The 17,338-nt window shown below is 39.5% G+C and overlaps 1 protein-coding gene across 8 annotated transcripts in view; it reads right to left on the reverse strand.

The window, feature by feature from the left end:
• Positions 1-11,293: 11,293 nt before the first annotated feature.
• Positions 11,294-17,338, reverse strand: part of SLIT2 (slit guidance ligand 2) — a 423,995-nt gene continuing 417,950 nt past the window's right edge. For 4 of the 8 annotated variants that reach the window (XM_084626161.1, XM_084626159.1, XM_084626160.1 and 1 more), the window contains 2 exons: positions 14,082-14,293; positions 11,294-13,038 (listed from right to left, as the gene is read on the reverse strand). In XM_084626161.1, coding sequence (XP_084482287.1) covers positions 12,797-13,038; positions 14,082-14,293 — 454 coding nt within the window. In that variant the 3' untranslated portion in view covers positions 11,294-12,796. Of the gene's footprint in view, positions 13,039-13,696; positions 13,786-14,081; positions 14,294-17,338 lie in introns of all 8 variants that reach the window. The other 4 variants (XM_084626163.1, XM_084626162.1, XM_084626164.1 and 1 more) reach the window with 3 other exon arrangements.

Genomic DNA, 17,338 nt, shown 5'->3' on the forward strand with positions numbered 1-17,338 from the left:
CAATGAAGTTTTGGATCTTTGCAAGTTTTTACCACTATGGTAAAATTACAGACAGACCAATGGCTTTCTTGATCTTTGGTGAGCAATTTTCTGCACTGGGATCTAAAGCTTTTAATTTTGAAGAAATGGTGGCTATGAGTCCTTTCCAGCAACTGTTCATTTATGAATGGGTCTGTTTCTGTTGACAGCATACTTATTGGCATGTCGTCTATGCAAGGATATAGGTGCACAATGGGCAACCTCTCTCTTGCTGTGACTACCATCAGCCACTTAAGACTCTGGGTGGAGAGGGTGGATATGAAGGAAGAGTCTTGCACAGGAATTCTGAGCTCACAGACACACATGCTCTTTTTGTCTTTGTCATGCTGAGGATGTTGTTGGTTGAGAAAAAAAAATGTATCTAGGCTTCTTTGGAAGCTTCTGCTCTAGATTTTCTCCCTCTGCCAGTCAATAGTCCCAACCGTAGTGTTAGTAGCAACCAATAGATTGCTATGTTGGCTTTGACAGTGAAGTTTGAGGCTTCTCAGCAATCTCAGCTGCTAATTTCTTGCGTGTTTCCCCCAGTAGCTCCTCAGCTACAAGTTTGTGTACACAAGATACCTGGTTAGGATGCGTGATGACTTTTCATGGGTATAACATAGAATCATAGAAATGTAGGGCTGGAAGTCAAGAAGTCATCAAGGCCAGCCTCCTGCACTGTGGCAGAATCAAGTAAACCTAGACTATCCTCTGAACGGTGTTTGTCCAAGCTATTTTTAAAAAACCTCCCTTGGAAGCCTATTCCAGAGCTTAACTATCCTTGTATTGCACAAGTTTTTCCTAATATCTAACTGAAATCTCAGAGTAAGCCCATTACTTCTTGTTGGACTTCAGTGGACATGGATAATAATTGAATACTGCCCTCTTTATACCTGGCCCCCACTATATTTGAAAACTGTTATCAGGTACCCTGTTAGTTTTCTTTTCTCAAGACTAAACATGCCCAATTTTTTTTAACCTTTCTTCATAGATCAGGTTTTCTAAACCTTTATTTTTCAGTTTTGTTGCTTTCCTCTAGACACCCTCAAATTTGTCCACATGTTTCTTAAAGTGTGGCACCCAGAATTGGACACACTACTCCTGCTGAGGCCACATCAATGATGAGTACAGCAGGACAATTACCTCCCGAGTCTTACAGATGACACTTCTGTTAATGTACCCCAGAATTATATTAATCTTTTTCACAGCTGCATCTCCTTATTGACTCATTCAATCTGTGAACGACTATAACCCCCAGGTCCTTTTTCAGCATTACTACCACCTATCCAGTTATTCCTCTCTTTGTAGTAGAGCATTTAACTTTTTCTTCGTAAGTGGAGTACAGTACTTTGCACTTGTCTTGAATTTAATCTTGCTGGTTTCAGCCTAGTTCTCCAATTTGTCAAGTTGACTTTGAATTCTAATTCTGTCTTCCAAAGTGCTACCTTGGTGTCATCTGCAAACTTTAAAAGCATACTCTCCACTCCATTATTCATGTCATTAATAAAAACATTGAATAGTACCAGACCCAGGACTGACCACTCCAGGACCCAACGTGGTATGCCCTTCCAGTTTGACAGTGAACCATTGGTAACTATTCTTTCGTACAGCTTTTCAACCAGTCGTGTACCCACCTGATAGTAATTTTGTCTAGACCGCATTTCCTTATGAAAACGTCATATAGGTCTATATCAAAAGCCTTACTAAAATCAAGATACATCACATCTACTGCTTCCCCGCATCCACTACACCAGTAACAGTGTCAAAGAAGGAAATTAGGTTGCGTTGGCATTATTTGTTCTTGACAAAATCCATTCTGGCTATTTCTTTTAGCACTATTATCCTCAGGTGCTTACAAATCGATTGTTTACTAATTTGTTCCAGTATCTTTGCAAGTATCCAAGTTAGGATGACTGGTCTATAATTCCCCAGAACCTCTTTGTTCCCCTTACATGGCTTCCTTGGAGCCACCAAGTTGGAATCTGTTGCTAGTCACATAACACACGAAGGCCAAGACAGAACCTGAGACATCTATCTCTAAGCAAGGATCATACCTCTAAATAATGAGCCACTTGTTTGTTACAAAGTAGGCTAAATATATGAAACCTTTGGTCTGAAAGGCCATGGGTAAGGCTTTGAAATTATTGTGCAGTGTGTCATCATTCTTTTGGTAGGAAGTCCCCTTCTGAAGGTCTGACAATGTCTTTCATTGGTGGAGCAACTGCTGCACCAACCTTAGGCTCTCAACATTTGTGAAATTTCTTTGGTTTTATACAAACATTTTAGTTTAACTTTTAGTTTGATCCGATGTCCTCATTTGGATCTCTAATCATGCTTAAACTATTTTATTAATATTAATTAATTCCTTGCAAGCCACTGACTGCCATTCCGGCCTAGAAAAGTCCCATGTTGGTCTTGTGTGTGTGTGTGTGTGCACGCAGGGGGCGTGTGTGGTACTTCTTCCCTTGGCTGTTCACAGGGAGGGGAGGTAATACATTTTCATTCTGGCATGGGGACCATACATGAGGGGAAGTACTTGTACACATACCTCCGCCACAGAAGTAGCTTGCTAGATGTCCCTGGGAGCCTGAAAGGCTGCCTGCCTGCTCCCCAGGATGGCTAGCACCAAAGTACTGTTGGCTCAACCTTGTACTGCTTGGGGCCTTAGTCAGTAAATCTGGGTCATTTTGAACATGGGAAGGGATTGCTCACATACCTCTCTGTAATCTGAAGCTGCAGCTTCTTGGGGAGGGGAAACCTCATGTGCCTTAGTTCTGGTCACAGAACTGAAGTGCTTGTAAGACTTTAGTGTGGAGCCAACCTGTGGAGCCTGTGGGATGGAGAGGAAGTCCCCTTTCCCATCTTTCAGAGTCTGAGCCCCTTTCCTTGGCAGAGCAGGGTTTATGGCTGATGACCATAAGAAAACTTCCTTTCCACTGCAGTCTGAAATCTGACCTCCTTTCCCTGACAGAGGGAAGATTCAAGGGCTGAGACCCAGACAGGCACAATTTCCATTAGGCTGCAGCCTGAGGCAGGGCTGCATAGGAGACACAGGTGTCTCAGTGTGCCCAGACAGGCTTCAGGGTGGGGAGGAGTAGTGGTCATGGTACAGGGCACACACAGAGAGAAAGACATGGTGCAGGAGAAAAGCCCCAACAAACACTCCTGCAGAGGGACAAGGTAAAGGAGAAGTGGTTTAGCCCAATGTTCACTAACTGCCTTGCAAAGGACACACTTACTTTAGCTTTTTGGGAGTCTCTGGGATTTGCAGGACCTACACCTGAGTATCATGAGACTCTGCTAAATCGTAGTGGTGGGAAGGAGAGCTGTGTAGGAGTCTTGCTTCCTTCCCCAGGAACCAGAGGACCCACTTCAGTATTGGTAGTGGAGGCAGAGATTGGATCTTTCCAGAGTTTCTCCCCTAATCTACTCTAATCCAGTTCTGTTGCAGGACTCAACCCCTGCACAAGCCAGCTAGCTTCCTCCTCGTCCTCTTTCTCCAAAAACACAGAAGCTCCTGATTGGGCTTCACTGTGTTGGAGTCATGGGTCCTTGGGGCAGGGTAGGGACCCAACCTGCCTGTGTGACTCTAAGCCCCATACCTTGGAAGTGTGAGGGTATAATTCACCCCCTGTGGAGCCTGTAAGTGCTGCCTCATATAGGGAACTGCTTAGATTTAAGCCCAGTGTTTGCAAGACAGTTTGCAGTGTGGGCAGAGGAGTCTGCAAGAAGGCGCTGCAGTGGCAGATCCAGATGGTTAAAACCACCACGCTCCTATTTACCTGATCTGGGCAGGAGGAGGAGAAAGATTGTAAATCACAAATGCATGAAAACAAATAAAAATAAAATGTTTTATAACAAAATGACTGACAGAAACTTAGCCGCCAACTTGTTCCACCGCTGGAGGCAGAAAATCTGGTGGCCTGAGCTGATGGGTGGACCTTAGTGCTGGAATCTCCGGCAACAACTCTGGATTGCCTCCGAATTCCACAGGTGGGGGCATTAACCCAAAGTAGCGACTGAGAAGAGAAGCTGTGCAACAGAATGAGTTCTATTCACTTTAACACTGTTAGTATCCAAGATTCTGGTTGATTGACTTTCGGGTATACATACATAGCCCAACCTGGCTAAAGACCAGAGACACCCATTTCTAGTTTAGACAACTTGTTTGTACAAGATCTCCCACTCTCAGAAGCTTTTGAAAGGATGAACATTACTGTCTGCTCTCCTTCCTCCTCTCCCAGAAACGTAATATGTACATGTCATAAATATAAAGGGAAGGGTAAACCCCTTTGAAATCCCTCCTGGCCAGGGGAAAGCTCCTCTCACCTGTAAAGGGTTAAGAAGCTAAAGGTAACCTCGCTGGCACCTGACCAAAATGACCAATGAGGAGACAAGATACTTTCAAAAGCTGGGAGGAGAGAGAGAAACAAAGGGTCTGTGTGTCTGTCTATATGCTGGTCTTTGTCGGGGATAGACCAGGGATGGAGTCTTAGAACTTTTAAAAGTAAGTAATCTAGCTAGGTATGTGTTAGATTATGATTTCTTTAAATGGCTGAGAAAAGAATTGTGCTGAATAGAATAACTATTTCTGTCTGTGTATCTTTTTTGTAACTTAAGGTTTTGCCTAGAGGGGTTCTCTATGTTTTTGAATCTAATTACCCTGTAAGATATCTACCATCCTGATTTTACAGGGGGGATTTCTTCATTTCTATTTACTTCTATTTTTATTAAAAGTCTTCTTGTAAGAAACTGAATGCTTTTTCATTGTTCTCAGATCCAAGGGTTTGGGTCTGTGGTCACCTATGCAAATTGGTGAGGCTTTTTATCCAACATTTCCCAGGAAAGGGGGGGTGCAAGTGTTGGGAGGATTGTTCATTGTTCTTAAGATCCAAGGGTCTGGGTCTGTAGTCACCTAGGCAAATTGGTGAGGCTTTTTACCAAACCTTGTCCAGGAAGTGGGGTGCAAGGTTTTGGGAAGTATTTTGGGGGGAAAGACGCGTCCAAACAGCTCTTCCCCAGTAACCAGTATTAGTTTGGTGGTGGTAGCGGCCAATCCAAGGACGACGGGTGGAATATTTTGTACCTTGGGGAAGTTTTGACCTAAGCTGGTAAAGATAAGCTTAGGAGGTTTTTCATGCAGGTCCCCACATCTGTACCCTAGAGTTCAGAGTGGGGGAGGAACCTTGACAGTACAGTACATAGTAAAGGAGTCGGCTTTTAATTTTACTTTACTCCTGACAGCCTCTGCACAGTCACAACTACCAAGGACGTTTCTTATTCCCACTCCAGGAATTTTAAGTAGATTGGAGGTACAAACTTGGTGTATAAATGTTTCTTTTAAGAGCCAAGAGTCTTGCATGGATCAACTGAGGGATTTTATTTTATGAGAACTGCAAACACATTCCAGGTTCTTCCTTATAAGATGGTCATGCTCAGGCACTGACTCTCACATTCCTAATGACTACAGAAAGAATGCAAGTACCAGTAAGAGTACCCAAAGAGAGGAAAAGAAAGAAGTAAAGGCAATAAATGATGTGGTTGTGAATGGCTCTTACAATAAAAAGCTTTTCTTTAAACAATTATGTTAACAAAATATAGGAAAGTCAAGTGTGAACCCTTGTAGCCAGAGAGACTTTTTACAAATACATCTATTCTATTAATGATGGCTGAAAGTGTAGTATGAAAAGCCATTAACACATACTTATACAAAACTTTTGAGCTCTTTTTCCACAACCAGTTCCTTCCCCAAACACTCCACTTCGTCTGCTAGTCACTTGACCTGATCCCCAATCCTGCTCCATTGTTTAAATGATTCCTCAAGATTGACATGGTGACTTCCAATCTTCCCCTTTAATGATTCTCTGATTTCTTACCTTTGCTGATTTCCCATCAGGTCCATTGTAGAGTTTCAGGTTGTCTCTGCTGCTGTGTAAAAAAAAAAAAAGTGTGTTCTGGGTCTTTCCAGAAAAATAAACAGCCTTCATGACATGACTTTTCCATGAAGCTGTTGCATAAAAACACCATGATACAGGGCTGTACACTGAGCACCCTCATATTAATTGTAGGACCTATAGAACATTCTGCAGAAAGTCCCTGGAGGACACAGGATCAGGCCACTACAAATGGGATGATTCTGGTAATGGCAGCATCCCTAGAAGGCCATGAGGAGTAACTTTGAAGGCAAGGCAGCATTGTTCCTTTAGCAATCTATTTGTTTTTTCTTTTACAACTTTTAAGAAGAAATTACAAACAAAGTTTCATTAAAATTCATTTAAAGTTTCATTTTTCTGGCATCCTAATGAAAAGGATCAGAAAATGTGTGCGTGTGTTAATCTTGTTTAGTCCATGCTTGTGGACAGAAATGTAAGTTCTTGATAAAATTGCTAATTGTTTAATCTCCATGATAACTATACCAGATGGAAATGAACCTTGCTATTGGGTTTCTAACTCCTGATTACACATTAAATAATATAGAGGAAATATTGTGCAGAGGAAATGTCTCCAATAACATTGGCTGCAACTAAGCATGACTGCTGAAATGTAGCAACACCTGTGCAATCACACACAGAGCAGTAAGAAGAAGAAAAGGAACAACACACCACATCACAGGAAATGACTTCTTCTGCATTATGCTATGTCATTCTTAAAACACTTTTTTGGCAGCAAAGTACTACTAAATGAAACTTTAAAATAAATCATGCAAATAAACTAACCAGTAAAGCTGGTTTTTAAAGATTAACTTTCCAAAATACGTCTTGCAGTGTATCATAGTTTATTTCAAGAAACCAAGAATTTCTTAAATACTCAAGACGGAGGAATGACCTGATACCAGTCTTCAAATATGTTAAAGGCTGTTATAAGGAGGTTGGTGATCAACTGTTCTCCATGTTCACTGTTCTCCATGTCTGCAGCGAGGGAGAGTTAGGTTAGATATTAGGAAAATCTAACTTTAAGGGTAATTAATCTCTGGAATAGGCTTCCAAGGGAGGTTGTGGAATCCCCATCATTGGAGGCTTTTAAGAATAGCTGGGAGAGTTAGGTTAGATATTAGGAAAATCTAACTTTAAGGGTAATTAATCTCTGGAATAGGCTTCCAAGGAAGGTTGTGGAATCCCCATCATTGGAGGTTTTTAAGAATAGCTTGGACATACGCCTCACAGGGATGGTCCAGGTTTACTTGGTTCTGCCTCAACTCAGGGGGCTAGACTTAATGATATTTCAAGGTCTCTTCTAGTCCTACATTTCTATGATTCTATCAAGCATGTAGTAAAATATCCCAGATGAAGATATTATTTGTAAAAGACTAACCCATTCTGCAGTGTGGGAAAGTTATTCCTTTGTGGATAATTATTGTGCTTTTTTGGAGCCTGGAACTTGTGTCTTTGCTTTGGCATCTCAGAAGACAAAAATCTAAAGGACTGATCCTGCAAAATACTGAACACTTCACATAACCAGGACTCCTATGATAAGAAGGCTATGAAGTCAACTATAAATTATTACCTTTTCAGCAGCCAATCATCATCCAAGGTCCTCCCAGGATTTGTAAGTATGCTTGGGTTGTTCACCTCTGAGAATGTTTGGCTGGTTAGAATAGCTTTCCTCTTACCACTTTGGTAAAGGGAAGTCATGGCTCACACCAATCTATTAGAATTCTTTGAATTCTTTGAATCCACAAGAATGTGGATAAGGGTGATCCAGTCAATACAGGTTACTTGGATTTTCAGAAAAATCTTTGCCAAGGTACCTAATGAAAAGCTCTAGACAAAGTAGTCATGGGATAACAGAGAAGGTCCTCTCATGGATCAGTAACTGGTTAAGAGATCAGAAACAAAGGGTAGGAATAAATGGTCTGTTTTTAAAATGGAGAGCAGAAAGAAAACAGGGTCCTCCAAGGATCTGTACTGGAACCTGTCCTGTTCAATATATTTATTAATTATCTGGAAAAGGGAGTGAACAGTGAAGTGGCAAAGTTTGCAGATAATCCAAAATTATTCAAGACAGTTAAGTCCAAAGCTGACTGTGAAGTTTCAGAGGGATTTCACAAAACTGGGTGACAGAGCAAGAAAAGGCAGATGAAATTCAACATGGATAAATGCAAAGTAATGCACACTGGAAAAAATAATACGTATATATTATGATGGGTTCTAAACTAGTTGTTACCATTCAAGAAAGAGATCTTGAAGTCATGAATAGGTCTCTGAAAACTTCAGCTCAATGCACAGCCGCAGTAAAAAAGGTGAACAATGTTAGGTACTATTAGGAAAGGGCTAGAAAATAAGAGAAAATATCAAAGCCACTATATAAATTCATGGGGCACCCACACCTTGAATACTGTGTCCAGTTCTGGTCACCCCATCTCTAAAAAAGATATAGTAGAACTGGATAAGGTTCAGAGAATAGCAACAAAGATGATCAAGGATATTGAATGGCTTTCCATATGAGGAGACACTAAAAAGTTTAGGGCTGTTCAGATTAGAAAAGAGATGATCAAGTGGGGATATGACAGAGGGAGACCTATAAAATCATGAATAGTTTGGAAGAAGTAAATAGAGATGTGTTATTTACCCTTTTCCACAATACAAAAGACAGGTGACACCTGATGAAATTAGTAGGCATCAAGTTTAATACATACAAGAAGAAATACTTTTTCACACAATGCACAATTTACCTGAGAATTTACCTCATTGTCATTGAACATTGTGATGGCCTGGGTTCAAAAAAAGAACTAGATAAGTTCATGGAGGATAGGTCTTTCAATGTCTATTAGCCAAGATGGTCAGGGATATAACCCTATGCTCTAAACCTTTGACTGGCAGAAGCCAGGAGGAGAAGATGGGTGGATCTCTCCAAAATTGCCCTGTTATCTCCATTCCTCTGGAAGCTTTGTTACTAGCCACTGCCAGAGCGTAGATACTGGGTTAGATGGACCATTGCTCTGACTCAGTAGGGCAGTTGTTTTGTTCTTATGATATTTGTAAATCAGCAGATCCAGATAACTTGCATTCAAGAGTTTTAGCAGAGCTGGCTAAGGAGCTCGCTAGACTGTTGATGTTGATTTTCAATAAGTCTTGGAGCACTGGAGAAGATCCAGAAGACTGGAAGAAAGCTAAAGTCATGCCAATTTTTAAAAAGGGTAAATGGGATGATCTGGGTAATTATAGGTCTGTCAGCCTGACATTAATCTCAGGCAAGAAAATAGAGCAGTTGACATGGGACTTGATTAACAAAGAATTAAAGAAGGATAATGTAATTAATGCAAATCAACATGGGCTTATGGGCAACAGAGCCTGTCAAACTAACTTAATGTCTGGTTTTTTTTAAAATGAGATTACAAGTTTGGCTGATAACGGGAGTAGAGCTGATGTGATATACTTTGACTTGGTACAGCATGATACTGACTAAAAACTAGAACAATATAAAAGTAACATGGAACACATTAAATGGATTAAAAGTTGGCTAACAGATAGGTCTCAAAACAGAATTGTAGATTGGGAATTATCAAGTGGATGTGTTTTGGAGGGTTCCGCAGAGATCAGTTCATGGCCCCATGCTGTTTAACATTTTTATTAATGACTTGGAAGAAAACAAAATCGACACTGATAAAGTTTGCAGATGACAGAAATGGTGAGAGTGGTAAATAAGGAAGAGGGCAGGTCACTGATTCAGAGTGTTCTGGATCTCTTGGTAAACTGGGAGCCAGAAAACAACATGCATTTTAATATGGCTAAACCCCCCATATAATCAAGGAAGCAAAGAATGTAGGCTATACTTTCAGGATGGGGAACTCTATCCTGGGAAACAGTGACTCTGAAAAGATTTGGGGGTCATGGTGGATAATCAGCTGACCATGAACTCTGAGTGTGACACAGTGGAAAAAGGGCTATTGCAATCCTGGAATGCATAAACAGGGGAATCTCAAATAGGAATAGAGAGGATATTTTACTTCTATACTTGGCACTGATGTGACTTTTGCTGGAATTGTGTGTCCATTTCTGGTGCCCACAATTTAAGAAGAATGTTGATAACTTTGAGAAGGTTCAGAGAAGAGCCAAGAGAATTATTAAAGGCTTAGAAAACATGCCTTATAGTGATGGACTCAAAGAGCTCAATCTATTTAGCTTAACAAAGGGAAGGTTAAGGGGTGACTTGATTACAGTCTCTAAGTATCCACAGGGAGAACAAATATTTTCAAATGGGCACTCCGATCTGGCAGAGAAAGGTATAACATGATTCAATGGCTGGAAGTTGAAGTTAGACAAATTCAGATCAGAAATAAGGCATACATTTTTAACAGAGAGAGTAATTAACCATTGGAATAATTTCTCCATCACTGAATTTTTAAATCAAGATTTAATTTTCTTTAAATACATGTTCTCTAGAAATTATTTTGGGGAAGTTTTAGTCCTTCTTTTATACAAGAGGTCAGACTAGAAAATCACAATGGTCTCTTCTGGCCTTAGAATCTATGTACCTATGATACTTTCCTAGTAAGATATAAAACCAGGACCTTTTAATTCTCTTGTTGCTCAGAATCATGCCTTCTCTCCCATGACCTTTCTCTGGCTTCCTTCCTTTGTGTACATCATTTTCAAGTGTTTTGCTTGGAGCCGAGGACAAACTTCAATCTTTGCACATCTCTGCTCTCATTGCTTCCTAATTGTTTTCCTACTCTCCGTGTTGCTCTTAGTCTTCTGCATAACTACTTCCTATGCTGTCTTATCTCAGGCCATACCGTAAAACAGCATTCTGTTTCTTCTGTGCCATACACCTTCACTTCCCTGGTCCACTTTCAAATTTACTTATTTTAAAAAAAAAAAAAACAACCACCCCAAAAACAAACCAAACAAACAAAAACCCTTTTCACCTCAGGTCTCCTTGCTGATCAAAATACAGGCTTCTTGTGCTTAACACTAACTCTGTATTGTATCAGTCTGATTAAGATTGCATGGTTGTGGGGCAAGAACTTTGTCTCGATTGTTGCATACACATAGTACTCTATTAAATTAGAATACATAGCAATTAACACACTAGATTGGTGTTGGGTTTTACTTTGTTTCTCCCCAAATATTCTTTGCAATGACAGATGTTTAATTAAAGGCTGTTAAACAATTTAACTCCTCAGAAGAACACAAAGAAAAGCTATTAATGAAGTAAATATCTGTTTAATTTACAAACATCAGTAGTATTACTGATATCAGTCCAAATAAGACAAAGCACACTGCATTACACATGTACATCTAACTTTTTCTGTAAAAAAAAAAAATATAAAAAAAAATAAAATTGAAAAAACATCTGCATTTTTTACAGGGTATCCTGGGATTTACTGAAAGAAGAATACAACCCACTATGAATCATTACCAGTTCTACATTGTCATTTAGCAGCAACATAGTAACATGGGGAACATTAGGGCAATAAAGTAGTTTTATTATTTGGAAAAAGTCACAGTCCGTGATAGTACAGCCTTTTTTCTTTCTTTCTTTTTTTTAAAAAGGTAAAGAGGGTCCAGGAGGAATATTAATTTGTAAAGGGTCTACTTTCTAGTGTCATTTTCTACACACCATTTTATTTTCTGTAAGTACTGTATATATAGGGAAAATTCACTTCTATACATTTGCCATCTAGTGTAAAGACATTTTCTCTCATACGTTACAAGTTCTCAGGAGGTGTCCTGACTGTCTGCTGTACGTGAAAACTGCAGACTATTATCACTTTCCGTTTCAGACACCAAGTGGTGAGATGCTAACACAAAACAAAACCAAAAACAAAACAGAAAAAAACAGACCAAACACATTTACCCCAAGATGACATGCTATGTTAGTTCTATTGCAAAAAATCCTGATTTTTAAGTCTTTCTTTTTTTTTTTAAACAAAATACAAAAATATCAGGACAAATATAAATTAATATATATTAAAGCATTGAAAAACAGTAAAAGGGATGCCTAAAAAGGTTAAGTACAATGTACTTTGATACAATAAATATTTCTCAATGAAACCGAATACTGTATAGAGCTGTTTAGAACTCAGAGAAACAAAAATCCATATTATTACTAATTTATCATCAATAATCTATTTTTATCATCCCCTTAACATTTATATTACAAAAAAATTAATACTGGAAAAGGGTAGATAAACACTTTTTGTATGCTTCTTTTGCTAACATGCTGATATAAAAGTACACATTGTCAGGAGATTTCATGATTCTCACATTTTAACCTCTCCCATCCACTAAACGGGCACCCCCTCTTCTGCAGATGCTTAATAATTATGCCACACAAAATGCATCACATACATTTGTTAAACCAATATAATATGATTCCCTTCACCCACAACTCTTCCCCATCTATAAGTAAGTAATTGGCATGGTCTGTCAACATAGTAAAATATAGTGATATGAAAGTGAAAAAACAAGCCTCATGTTCTGGTCAATTTTTCATCAATGAGCTGTAGGTTGAAAGTCATATGTGTATAATATCAGTTTATCTTCAGCATGTTATAAAGAAGAATCCATGTTAAAAGCAGTTACGTTTCCCATCACTGTTGCAATGTTAAAGGGTCTTTTTTTTTCTTCAAAGCTCCTCTCGGTTACGAAAAGTCTCAATTCAAGCACTTGAATCTTTTTGCAAATGAAGAAAAAGTCTTTATTCTCTTAATAAAAATAAGTCTGTTCTGTATTTTACAATATATTTCAAATATTTTCACTATGAAGCATTAATTAGTCCGACATGGTCAATAAGTATACAACATTTTCAAAAGACAAGTGTGACAGGGACACATTTAGGAGGGGCACTTTGTACAGCCACACTTCACCACCTTCTCAACCTCGTCCACAAATGAGGACCCATCAGTGCATTCAAAAGAATATTTCCGTCTCTTGCTCCTTAGTGGTCCACAGCACTGCCCACTTGAACATCCTCCTTTACATTCTAGTCTCGATACCTTCTTGGTCGTCTGGCACGCGGCATACCCTTGCTGCTTTTGGTAGTAATCTCTGATTCGTTCCCCTCGACAAGAGATTTCTGTGAAAAACCAAAACCAAAATAATGTATGATTTAAAGATGCAAGTCACAGAATGGTTTATAATACACAGTTTAGCTAAGAAGATGCCATGCTTCTAAATACAATTGCTATTTTAGAGTTTGACTTTCATTATAGATTAGAAACTAATGATTTCACTTGCGTTATTTTCTTAATGCTGAATTTTACCTTCTTTGTGCCCTCTATTTTCAGTAACATTTATACTGTGTATATATAAACCATAAATAAAATGTTAGTACAATTACAAGAAAATTGGAAGATAAAACCTTTATTACACAAATACACATCTTTTGTTCTTACATTGCTTGCAGCTTGTTCTGTTTAGCACAGGGAAATGTTTCATAGAGCATGCAATTTAATTTATTAGCTCTGGAGTCTAATATTATTCAGTCTATTATTTAATACAGGCTATACACATTCCACTAACTTCATAAATTACTGAGCTATAAAACCATCTAAAAATGTGACATCTGTTAAAAGTTCTACCAGTCTATTCTAGTCACATTGATGCACAATACAAAATAAATAAATGCCAGCTGGGATAAGAGAAAAAAGGGGGGTAGAAAGGAAGTGCTTTGACAGACAAAGGAAAAAAGAAAAAGGTAGGGGAGAAAGTGATCCTGTTTTTATCCATCTCACCTGCATAATTCGCTGTGATATATCAGTTGAAGCTGAGAGGTCAAAAGTAGAGTTTGTGATAAAACTAGGAGCAGAATCATTGGATTTGGCTTCTCAGTTGCAGAAGACAGAGAAACAATAAATACAGAAAGATACAGCAGGTAAAAGGTAATAGTTATATATAGCAAAAATGTGCTTCTCAATCAAAGCAAAAAGAGAAATGTTTTCACAGCAAAACATGATGAAAAAATGGGAAAATTTGTAAGAGTTTTCTCTCACTGAGACAAGCCCTTTACGATGTATTTAAAAAAAAAGCAACACAAATGTGTATTGTGAAAAAAAATTGGCAATGTTTTGATTGTTCATGTTCTAACACCAAATAATGATAGCATGCTGAATTATTTACCTTTATCACAGCTATCCCCAGTGTATCCGCTGCTGCATTCGCAATATGGTTTCCCAAGGCCGGAAAGCCTGCATTTTCCATGTTTACACCTGATGGACTGGCAGGGGTTAAACAACTCTTCCTCTTCATCACAGAGGACTCCCCCATGTCCCTGCAGGCATTTACAACTGTATGAAAATGCATTGATTGGCAAGCAGGTACCATGTACACATCTACAGGGGAAACAAGCCCAAGAGAATAAAAAGAAATTATTCATCAAAGTTTAGGCCGAGCAACATTAACTACAAATACTTTGGATTGTACTCAAAAAGCAATTGCTTAGAGACTTTTTTTTTAAATGCACTTTTTCAGGGGGAAGCAATTAAGTGGTTTATACAGTTTTTTTTTATAATTGGTATGAAAATTTACGGAGAATACGCTGCAGTATAGGGTCCTATTCTGTTATTGCCAGAAAACAGCCACTGTAGATGTGTTATGGAAGTCTTGTACAGGTCACAATTAAATAAATCCAGCATTCCTCATGCACCCACACATTTAATGAGAGTTGGGCGTGCAAAGAATGCAAGATCTGACCCCAAATGAACAAACTCCTTAGAATTAAACTTGAATAGTGAAAAGAAAATGTTACTTACCTGTAATTTTCCTCCTTGAAAGTATCATTTCACAAGATTCTCATGCCTGAGGTTTTGGGCTCCCAACACAACACAGGACAATATCTCCCTAGCTCAAAGCTTTTTGGCCCTCTAAAGGCATGGCAGCCTGGTGGCTGTGCACAATGCCTGCCTCCCTCCCAAATCCAGTGATCATTCACCACTTACTATTATTCCTTCTGGTTACATAACCTTTCAGCCAGTTCCTGATTGCATGAGAAGCCAGTGATGCTTTTTCCACTGGGCTCTCAACATCCACTGAGATTGCATCTTATAAAGACATGACACAGGTACTATGATTACTGTTTTGGCCATGAGACCCGACATTTGTAACATGGTTAAACTGTCCCCTCCTGGATCTCATAAACCCCTTCCAATGTACTGCATCCTGTCCTGGGGCTTAAAGACTGCCTTGAGCTGCATCTACCAGGTTGCCAGGTACATTGCTGGAGCACAGAGCCAATCACATTCCTCTAAAAGAAGTATGCTGTTTCCCAGAAGGATAATTTTTAATTTTATTTCATCTAACACAGACTGAAATCCAGGGGGAATTAATTCTTTTTAAGAATCAGGAATTATCTGATTGCCACCTCTTGACTTGATGGCACAGGGTCAATGGCTTTCTTCCGAGGAAGAATTTTATTTCCTGTAACATTCTTCTTGATACACTAGTTTCCTGGACATATATTTGTTTCTCGGGGAACAATCTGAGTGAAGATTCCTGGATGGAGATCAAACCAATCTCAACAGCCCAACTCAGAATCACTCTGATGTTTCTCCTTCCTGTCTCCAGCCTCATCACTGGAAACCAAATTATGCTCATCTCCACATTGTACCTTTGGTCCCACATGAGTGATTCAGCATGGTGTGCTTAAAGGCATGGTAGGAAAGTCAATGCTGCTGGATAAGTCATTGACACCACTTGTACCATGGCTGAGCCTGCTTTCTGCAATCCACTGCAGGCTATGCTGAAATGAACTGCATATAGCACAGCTCTCTGCCTGTATTCAACCCTGAGAGTTTCAACACCAGTACAAACAAGACTCCCAGGGTGCCAAGACCTCTGACCTGCCTCAGCACTGGGCCTGCTGCTTGTTATTCCTGAACTTGTATGATTGGAGCCAGGGCCGGCCCACAACATTTTGGCACCTGAGGTGGGGAGCTCGAATGATGCCCCCCATGTCCCCTCGCTTGGACCAAAACTTTGAAAGGTCTCAATTCTGCCTTCTTCCTGTTTTACTCCTCTCATGGTACTCCTCTGCTACCTACCCCAATAAAGAAGAACTAATAACTTAAAATGCCTTGTTCAAAAATTTTAAGTAACACTTAACTTTCAAACGCCTGAACAGCAAATGTAACTTTTCTTGTCTCCATCGTAAACACTGGCATTTTTATCTGTTTGAATAATCAAAGTGGTGCTTTCCATGCCTTCTTGGTTGCAAAGATTTGAACTGCTTTCTGAAGGTCCACAGTCTGGGCCAGCTCATGCTCTATTGAGATGGTTGCAAGGCCGACCAGCCTCTCCTGTGTCACTGTGGAGCACAGATGTGTTTTTATTAACTTCAGCTTGGAGAAGCTGCATTCTCCACTGGCAACTATTACAGGAAGTGTTAGAAGTATGCGCAGAGCAACAAAAGCATTTGGAAAGAGGGTGGTCATTTTATTTGTGCACATATATTCCAGAACAGCCTTTGGAGTTGATCCTGCTGAAATGTATCTTGAAAGGGCTTTCAGTTCATCACCTAAATCACTTACATCAATATCACGCATGTCATCATGTGTCAACACTGTCTCTAGTAACCTGCATTGCTGGTGTAGGTCTTCTTCAGGTATAGTGAGGAGTGTTGGAATATCATACAACATCCCAAATATACTGCCGTGTTCCTTGAGCTGCATGAAATGTTCAACTGACTGTATTGCACAATTTAGCATGTGGTTAAATAATTCAACTTTGAATTGTTGGTTGGGGTCTCTTATGGGATTATCCCATGCCACATAATCAAAATGTCTTCTTCTTCGGTGACTCTGGTATTCTTGAATGGGTGGGAAAATAGCTTCAGTGTGAAGTTCCTCTGCCCACTTCTGTGCACTCTTCAGAATGTTTTGAAATCCCTCATCTGACCGGTAAAACTGTAGGTATGACTTTGCTTTGTCTAGTTGTTCCATTGCTCCAGATATATTAAAGTCAACACCTTGAAGTCTCTTGCTTACACCATTTATTTCAAACAGTATGTCATGCCACAACACTAAGCCACACAGAAATTTGAAGTTATGTATGTTTCTGGTGATTCCATTTCCCGCTGCCACTGTTCTCCCATGAACAGTTCCTCTCATAGCATTATCCTCCATAATGGCAACTATGGCATCATCTATCTTTCCAATTTGGTGTTTGATAGGCTTTATCACCTCCACTCGACTTTCCCATCGTGTGACACTCAGTGGTTTCAGTGTCAGAGAGAATGTTCCCAGATGTTGCTTCAAAATTTGCCATCAGTGAGTTGATGCACAGAAAAATACACAGATGTTTTGAATTACACTACAAAATTCAGCAGCCTCACTAGAAGCTGATGCTGCATCACTGACCACCAAGTTCAATGAATGAGAACT

This window comes from Lepidochelys olivacea (genome assembly GCF_965140295.1).
Source record: "Lepidochelys olivacea isolate rLepOli2 genome assembly, chromosome: 4".
Taxonomy (NCBI): domain Eukaryota; kingdom Metazoa; phylum Chordata; order Testudines; family Cheloniidae; genus Lepidochelys; species Lepidochelys olivacea.